This window comes from Urocitellus parryii, chromosome 11 (assembly GCF_045843805.1).
Source record: "Urocitellus parryii isolate mUroPar1 chromosome 11, mUroPar1.hap1, whole genome shotgun sequence".
Classification (NCBI taxonomy): domain Eukaryota; kingdom Metazoa; phylum Chordata; class Mammalia; order Rodentia; family Sciuridae; genus Urocitellus; species Urocitellus parryii.
The window spans coordinates 125,322,579-125,331,661 of NC_135541.1; the positions used below are offsets into that span (position 1 = coordinate 125,322,579).

Sequence of the window (9,083 nt, forward strand, 5' to 3'; positions counted from 1 at the left end):
ACGGTATGTGTGGGAAGGTCATTCAGGGTCAGGGGAAGAGGAGGAGCAGGTTGGGGGGGAGTGGGATGGGAGACGCTCTGGGGTCTGGGGCATTCTTACCCTGTGCACACTGAATGATCCTCCTGGGGAACTGGAGAGGAGGGTGACTTGCACTGGTCTTGCTCTGGCCACCCACAGGGCGTGGACTGAAGGGTTCCTGCATAATCTCTTTGGGGATCTGTGAACTCCCTTCTGCTATGAATCACAGACTGTCTCAGGGAACGATCCATCTCTGCACTTGGGTTCCGACAAGCTGAGGACCTCTGGCATCACTTTCCACAAACAATTCTTACGCGATTGGAAGTATTCTTTGTTCCTAGTGAGGAACTCAGGACTATTATGGCCTCCGAGTCTTCTTCCCTCATTTTATCTACTGTCTCATTTTATCCGTATCTTAGTCAATCTGTGCAGTATTTAGAAGTGGTCATTGTCATGGCTTCAGTATAGAGTTTACAATATGGACTTACAAATTCGGAAACTGCCTTCTTCCCTTTTCTCATATTTCCAAATTAGTGAGTTTTTGAAAAAGACCTATGACATCTCGTGAAGGAGAGTAGAATTTATTATTACCAATTAATCTAGAGAAAATTGTCACATAGAGCAGAGAGGGGGGATCAGGGACCCCCCCCCCCAGTCAAGAAAGGGGCCGTCACCATTCCTGATTTGAATGTCAGGGTTCTCTGTGGGTCCCCATATCCCAGTGACCTTGAGTGACATTTATCCAATGTTGTGTTGGAGGCTTCACCTGTGTGGAGAGGCCAGAGTCGTGGCCCAAACCCGACAGGCCCTTTCACAACGTCCCAAAGGCTAGGCTGGGGATTACTGAGCTGAGCTTGAGACCTTCTAACTGAACCTTGAGTAATTCTGTCTCTTCTGGTCACAGATCTCCCTGAAGGAGGCATTATTACTGCTGTCAAACCATCAGCCTCTTCCTCTGGGAGGAGCCACACTCCTGCTGTCCCGCTGTCCGCTGTCCACGGTAGGTCCAGGAGCTCCCGGGGTTTACCCCAAAAGGGAACTGACTAGGAGAAGGAACTAAAGTTGGCCCTAGAGGAGCTTATGGGATTATAATCCCGAGTCAGACGCTGAAGAATGAGCTACACAGAGGACAGACATGCAGCTGCCTCGGAATGGAGACGGGCAGCAGGTGGGCAGCACCTGATTCCAGAACATGAGAATATCTGCCAACCTGTCTTCACTCGTTTCTTAGGGTCAAAGAGTTTCTGGTTCCTACTAAACATAAGGAGTCAGGCTTTTGTTTTGTCTTCTGTGAGGAAACTGATCTCCAGAGTGTCTACTGCACACCGAAACTCTCACCAAGTAGCTGCCAGGCACTTAGGAGGGCAGTGGGAACCACCCCCGCCCTCTCCCCCGTCTTCCTGCTGCTGGAGGAGTCTCTCACCGCGTGGCACCACTTGGCAGGCTCCAGGCGTGGCCGCCAGCTGCACAGTCCTCACGATACCCCTGGAGGTAGGTAGGTGGTAAATGCCATCTCTAGTTTGTAGACAGAAAACTGAGGTATAGAGAGGTTAAGGGACAATAGCAACACAGCTACTAAACGGCAGAAATAGAAAGAAAGTCCCAGTCCCTTGAAAACTGTGACTCTTTCTTCCAAAACAGGCTCCCCTTTTTGGTTGGGAAGACTAAGAGGGAAAACAGCAACTTGTGTGGGGCAGAGCAGGGACAGGCATGGAAGCAGATGCTACTTTATCGGAGGAGACACTCAGCCACACACACTTACATTCTAGCCAGAGAAGGAAACCAGCGGCTTTTCCTTATAGCTCTACAACTAGTTCCAAAGAGCACCAGCAGTTTCACTTAGAAAAAGGCATAGCTGTTCTTTTGTCTTCTTCTTTTTGGTCGTCAGTCATATTAAGATAGACATATTTTTCTGGTACTGGCTGGGGGCAGTGGCACACGCCTATAACCCCAGTGGCTCAGGAGGCTGAGGCAGGAGGACTGCAAGTTCAAAGCCAGCCTCAGCAACTTAGGGAGGCCCTAAGCAAATCAGTGAGATACTGTCTCTAAATAAAATTAAAAAAAAAAAATGTGGCTCTGTGGTTAAGCACCCCTGGGTTCAATCCCCAATACCAACCAACCAACCCACAAAAAAACACCCCCAAAACAAAAACAAAAACAACTTCCACTAACATGGAAACAAAGGAAGAAAAACTACAGGAGCAAAAGGGCAGTCTTTGCAGTCAAGGATGCACCCTCTGGTTCTCAGACCTGAGATACTTCCTGGATACTTCCCTCCCCATATGAGGCAAGGCCTGTGCTGGAATAATGTCACTTGCAAGGGGTCAGGTTCAAGCAGTGGCCAGAAAGTCACATGTCTGTAAGATAACGGCTGTTCAGTTGTGCATTGCCCGATACATTCCTCCACTGGAAGTTTGTCACTTGAGTTTCCTAGGTGAAATATATTTTAGGCTTTCTCTCTCTCTCTCTCTTTTTTTTTTACACACAAGACAGTTTATTTGTCAGAGCTGAAAAAATAAAGGCACATCCCTCCATCGTGGAGAGAGGCCTAGGTTTTCTCTTTCAAATGCAAATTTCCAAGGACTAATTATCTAGCAATTCATCTTAGAATGAATTTGATTTTTAGTCCATTTGGCTTTAGAAAGAGACACAAGAAATGGGAATATTGCTTGTCATGGGAGGAGTCCTGTGGGAGAAGGCTTGCTTTGGAAAGGCATAGCCCTGCTCTTCTAGGTATGCCCCTTCCTCTTCAAGGAAGGTGGTCATCAGAGGTCAAGACACGGTCTTCCATGTGGGCAGGGGAGAAAGGCAGGCTTTTTAAAGTACTTCCTCAGGCCCTCTGGTGGCCTCCTGCCAGCTCCCTGCTGTGGACCTGGTTTCTGCACCTACGACGCCTTGGTTGGCACTGAAGTCCGTGAGCCTTGGTTTGGTTTACACAGACCACCTGAGTTACCACTTCTCTCTCTGCTCTGGAAATCGACAGACCCCAGGTAAAACTGCCTCCAGTGTGAGACAGGAATTCCCTAGAGGACTTCCCCTGACTGGGTTCTGGTTTGAGGTGGGCTGGTTGTGGGGAAACAGGGCAGGAGAACTACAAGATTCCTCTCCTCTGTGGCGCCCACCTGGTAAGAGGTCCCCCAGTTGCTATTCTGATGGCTCCTTGGGTACTTGTCTTGTGCTAGGCAAGACCTGAGAGCTGATCTTGCGAGGACAGGCCTGTGAGTAGGTGTCCTCCAGCTCAGAACTGGCCCTCCTCTTGGCCCCTTATGAAGGAAGGTGTAGATTTTAGGCTAAGAACTGGTGTTAGGAGAGGAAAATTAAAACCAAAACAAAACAAAGTGTTGCTTCAGGCAACAAAACTGTGAACAGACCTCAAAGCCTAAAGCCTTTTCATTTCTCGGGGAGCAATTTCAGCCTCTTGCTCCTTCTCTGACGGCGGCGTTCAGGGCCAAATTCCTTCTTTCAGAACCTAGGGGCTCCAGTGATGCAAAGGAATGGTACGAACGCAGGGCATCTCCTGGACTGGGGACTCACACTAACACTCCCACGTGCTGAAATGACATTTGGAAGCTACAAAAAGGAGTTGAGACCATAAATAATGAGACCAATCCCACAGGAGAGCCGGGCTGACTAATGTTTGCTGGCGTTGCAAATTGGTGCCCTTGCAGGTTAAATCTGGTTTGCACACATTTCATTTGACCCATATATTGTATCTACAATTTAGTTGCCAATGTTAAAAATTTTTGGAAACTTCAATTACAAGTTTGAATTTCTGGCTTCTCTTGGGAAATCAGATGACCAGGTGACACTGCAAGGTGACGATTACCTGGAACTGGAGCAGGCAGCTGGCCCTGCTCTTCAACTTTCACAGCCCCACTTCTCTGCAGGCAGGAGAGCAGGCCCTACTTCCCAGTTCAGATCCGCGCAGGGGTCCTGTAGGCGGTCAGTGGAGACCTCGACGTCGGAGCACGCGGCTGGTGTTCGGGAGGGGCTGTGCTGATAGAGTCTGGCTGAGTTAGCTTGAGACAGGACTGAGAAGAGGCTATGCATAACCACAGTTCTGACTGGAAGGGTTTCCATGGAGAAATGAGGATCAAAGTGAAGTCCCCCGCGGCCGCTGGAGTATAGGACAGGACAGTCACGGGACTGGGAACTTGGCGGTCAGTGGGTCCATCCTGGTAGTTCTCGTGTAGGGGAGAGGCTGTTTTCTAGTTGTACAGCATGCGCTGTTCCAAAATGGCTGCATCTGTCCAACCCGGGACAGCGGTGACCAGAGGGGACAGAAGACTCAAAGGACGTCGGCACCTCGTTGTTTCATCTTGCCCTGTATTAGCTGGGGAGGGGTGTCTGTCTTCGGCCTCACTTCATATGGTCAGATCATCTGACCGGGCCCGGCTGCTGGCTTTGCTCAGCCTGCTCAGGGGCCTGGCCTCCTCAGCGGTCAGCTCCGGACAGAGTGAAGGCGCCTTCTCTGCCGTCAGCCCCTGCTTGGTCATCTTCTCGGCCTGCAGCTCTTCTTTGTCACCCTCCTTTCCCACCGCCGGGGTCTCGACTTTGTCCCCGTCTGGCACGGCCACCGCGTCCTGCCCTTCCAGGGTGGCCCTCTCGCCCTCTCGCGGCTTCTCCCCGACTTCAGGCTCTGCTCCCTCCTCCGCGGGCGGCTCCTCCCCGGCGCCCTCCTGGGCTCCCACCTGCGCGTAGGAGGGCAGCGTCTCGGGGTAGCCCCGGGCCAGGTCCGCCAGCGGCCCCGCGCCCATCTTCTCCTCGAACTGACCACCGAAAGGCTGGGCCGCCAGGGGGCTGGTCTCCACCAGGCCGACCTCAGTCAGGGGGAAGTAGTGGGACACGATCTTCTCCTCCTCCAGGAGCTGGTAGCCCTTGGCTTTCTGGATGGAGGAGACGGCGATGGAGTGCAGGGACTTCTCGGGCATCTCCGCCGGCGGCTGCTCCGCCGGCCTCCGGAAGGCCGAGCGGATGCCCTTGAGGCCCAGGTGGCTCATCTCCAGGATGTTGAGGAAGAGGGACACGGAGGCCACGGACAGCATGAACAGGATGAAGATGGTCTTCTCGGTGGGCCTGGACACGAAGCAGTCCACCACGTTGGGGCAGGGCCAGCGGCTGCAGCGGTAGAGCGGCAGGATGCGGAAGCCGTAGAGGAAGTAGTGGCCCACCACGAAGCCCACCTCGAAGAGCGTCTTGAAGACGATGTGGCAGAGGTAGGTGCGCAGCAGCGTGCCCTCCAGCCGGAACTTCTTGGCGCCCTGGCTGCTGCCGCTGCCCTTGCGCACGCTGCCCTGGTCGGCGCGCTCGGCCTCGGCGGGCGGCTCCTGGGCCTCGCGCTCGCGGCGCTTCTCCTGCATGCGCACGTGGTGCACGGCGTGGCCCACGTACATGAGCGACGGCGTGGACACGAAGATGATCTGCAGCACCCAGAGGCGGATGTGCGAGATGGGGAAGGCCTCGTCGTAGCACACGTTCTCGCAGCCCGGCTGCTGCGTGTTGCACACGAAGTCCGACTGCTCGTCGCCCCACACGAACTCGGCGGCCGTGCCCAGGATGAGGATGCGGAAGATGAAGAGCACCGTGAGCCACACGCGCCCGATGACGGTCGAGTGCTCGTTCACCTCCTCCAGGATGTTGCCCAGGAAGCTCCAGTCGCCCATGCTGGCCACCTGCGGGGAAGGCAAAGGCTGAGCCCCCTGGCCACTCGGCCCGTCCCTCCCGCTCCCTCCCGCTCCTTCCGAGCTGCTGCAGCCGCCGGGGCGCCGGGGACCGCAGGCTTCCTTTGCGCACACGGGCACGCGGGGACCACAGGGCGACAGAACCTGCTCCCATGGCTTCCCAGGCCTCCTGCGCCCCAGGACAAAAGGAGCATCAGCTCCGTCTGTAAAATGGGCTTTCAGCTCCACAGAGAACGGGTTGGATGACCCTATGTTTTCATCCATTTCACAGATATTCTGAAAGGATCCAAGAGGCAATATCTATGTGATTCCCTGAATTCCACCCCAAAAATCAGGATTTCCTGTGGGCCATAAATAGAGACCCACGGTCAGATGGATTTAAACAAGATCATGTATCAACGGAAGGTTCATGAGACGTAACACTGAAAACCATACCCCCTGGGTATCTGGGTCCCCGACAAAATGTGTATGAAGTTATCTACAGCCACCTTTCTTCTCACGGTGTGGGAATTTCTAATGATCTTATGTTTGAAGGGAAATGGGTAGAACTGACATTTGTCAAACACCTTCTGTGGGACAGGCCTTTGGCATTATATTATTTAATTTGCCCTGCTAGGCTGATCTCCATGATGACAGGGGCCGTGTTTATTACTTACTCCTGGGTAGTCAGTGCCTGGCTCACGTCTAACTAATTCGATTCCAACACATGGGAAAACACAGGCTCTGGGAGGCTAAACAGATTGTTTAAGATGAGACAGCTAAACACTAGTCGTTTGTGCCTGATCCCCAAAGCTGGGTCCTTTTCACTACACCACCGAGAAATACTGCTTGCCATCAGAGCCACACAGTTCTCTGGCTTCTGTGCTCTTAATTTATGTTTTCTCTCCTAGAGGTTGAAATCTGAAAAGCCGCCTTAATAGTTTTACGAATTGAGGGCAGTATATTTTTATTATTACTCTTTTAAATCCAAAGAACAGAAAGCGTGCTTCGGGAAGGAGTCCTGTTACAGGTTGAGACAGGCCCACTGGAGCACTTTTAATATCCCACAGAGGGAAGAGGTTTCGGGGTCTGTAACATACGCTTATTTTTTAAATTGGTACACTGTAGGTGTACATAATAGTGGGATTTGTTGTTACATATTTGTACATGCACACAACATAAAAGTATAATTTGGCCAATACCATTTCCCAGCATATGGTTGTTTTAATAGAGCTAAAATTTTGGTCTATAGAAAAGAATCCCTTTTAAACATGATCTTCCCGCCATGCCCCACCACATAGGATAAGGAGCACATGGGACTGAAGGGGTATGCCGGCTGCTTTTACTGATAGTGATATTTGTTGAACACTTGAAAGAGTGGTAAAAAAAAAATGGTATCTTAAATTAGGAATGATTTTCAACTTTGGTGATGGATAAGCAAAGTGGCATCTTAAAGCCTCCCTCCACCCTGTCATTCGGAGCTTGGACAGACAGAACCTGGTGATAGCACACTAGCTGCAGGAATAGGCAATGCCCACCTGTATGCACATCTTATGGTATGCACATCTGTCTACTTTCTTTGGAGATCAGGGGGCATTACTCCTTTCAGAATCCCAGAAATTTCCCATCAGGTAAGGTATTCTGTAGTAGTTCTGTCCTGAAAAGATCAGGGCAGCTGTGGCATGAATTGGCACTGGGAAGAATTCCTTGTAGGCGTGTGGAATGGAGAGTAGGAGGTCTTCAGAACCTGCAGCTTAGAATCCCAGCCACGGGTACCTGCTTTTAATTCGCTCATGCTATAGTTAAATCTAGTGTTTGCTCTGTAAACTGTCAGCTCTTCCCTAAAAATCCAGAAAACAGGCGGGAAGCCTCACAATTGGGTAAGCAGTCCCAGAGTGAAGCCCACTGGTGACAGCTGGGAAAACGTCCATTTCTTATCCAACAGTTCAATCTAAAATTTATGTTAAAACACTAATCATTATAATTTCTCCTGTAAGGTCAAATCTGGTTTTAATGTATTCTAAATCTAATGCTTTACTATTGGTATCTCACTTAAACTTCAGTTTGGTCAGCCTTACCTGTATTGGACCATATTGGTTGTTTTGTGTTTCTATGAGTATTTAACCATACTCTTAGAAATGTGTGTGGTGAGTACATGCTCTCAAAACGATGTCCATCGGTCTTGTTTCCCCACTTAGGATCCAAAAGTCTTGGATGGCTAGAATCATTTTGGCTCCCTCCACCATGAACCCTCACAACACAGAACAAAGCACTTTACAGTGTGGGAGTTCCATAGACACCAGCATATAGAACTGATGGTAATCATTAAAAATTATTTTTTAGTTGTAAATATATATTTTTTATTTTTATGTGGTGCTGAAGATCGAACCCAGTGCCTCACCTGTGTGAGACAAGTGCTCTACCACTGAGCTACAGCCCCAGCCCCAGCCTGATGATAATCATTTTGAGATCTGAAATTCTAGCTGGGCATGGTGGTGCGTGCCTGTAATCCCAGCAATTTGGAGGCTGAAACAGGAGGATTGCAAGTTCAAGTCCAGCCTGGGAAATTTAGCAAGATAATAAATAAAAATGTCTGGGGATGTAGTTCAGTGGTAGAGTGCCCCTGGGTTCTATCCCTGTTACAAACAAACAGATCCAAAATTCTCTATGTGAGTGCATCCAGTATCAGTACTAGCAATGTCCAGGGAACTCCAGTCCTCTTCCTTTATCAGCATAATCATAGTAAGAACTCGAAAAGCAGTGGTGAGTACCAAGAAGGATAGTAAATCTATCTCAGACCAGCTATTTTGAAACAAAAAAGGCTTATTTTGTATGAGATAAAAAATATAAACTGGGTGCTTCTTGTCTTATGAATTTTATATATTCATGACACAAGAACCACTACACTAGTAATTTCCACTACCAACCCCCCCCCTTTTTTTACTACTCCTAACCACTACACTAGTAATTTCCACAGTAAAACCAAACAAAGCTGTGTGCTTTATCCTGCTATGCTAGCATTGTTCCAGTGGCTTCCCCCCGCCCCCCCCCCAGTACTAGGGATTGAATGAACCCAGGGCACTCAACATCTGAACCACATTCCCATCCCTAGCCCTTTTCATTTTTATTTTTAAATTTTGAGACAGGGTCTCACTAAATTGCTCAGGGTCTTGCTGAGGCTGGCTTTGAATTTGGCAATCCCCCTGCCTCAGCATCCCAAGCCGCTGGGATAACAGGCATGTGCCACCATGCCTGGCTGTGTCTAGTTATCTGTATTAATTGAAGAAGAGAAACTAGCTTACGACAGAATCTTTCCACTTGAAAGGAGAGTTAAACATGCCAACTGTACTGTTAAGGAGAGACTTCAGAGGAGCCAAGGGAAGTGCCTTCCAACAATGAAAGCTT

The 9,083-nt window shown here is 49.9% G+C and overlaps 1 protein-coding gene across 1 annotated transcript; it reads right to left on the minus strand.

Annotated features, from left to right (window-relative positions):
• Nucleotides 1–4,382: 4,382 nt before the first annotated feature.
• Gja8 (gap junction protein alpha 8) lies at nucleotides 4,383–5,681 on the minus strand. Its single transcript, XM_026381657.1, has one exon. The coding sequence runs from the start codon at nucleotides 5,679–5,681 to the stop codon at nucleotides 4,383–4,385; it is 1,299 nt and encodes a 432-aa protein (XP_026237442.1).
• Nucleotides 5,682–9,083: the final 3,402 nt, after the last annotated feature.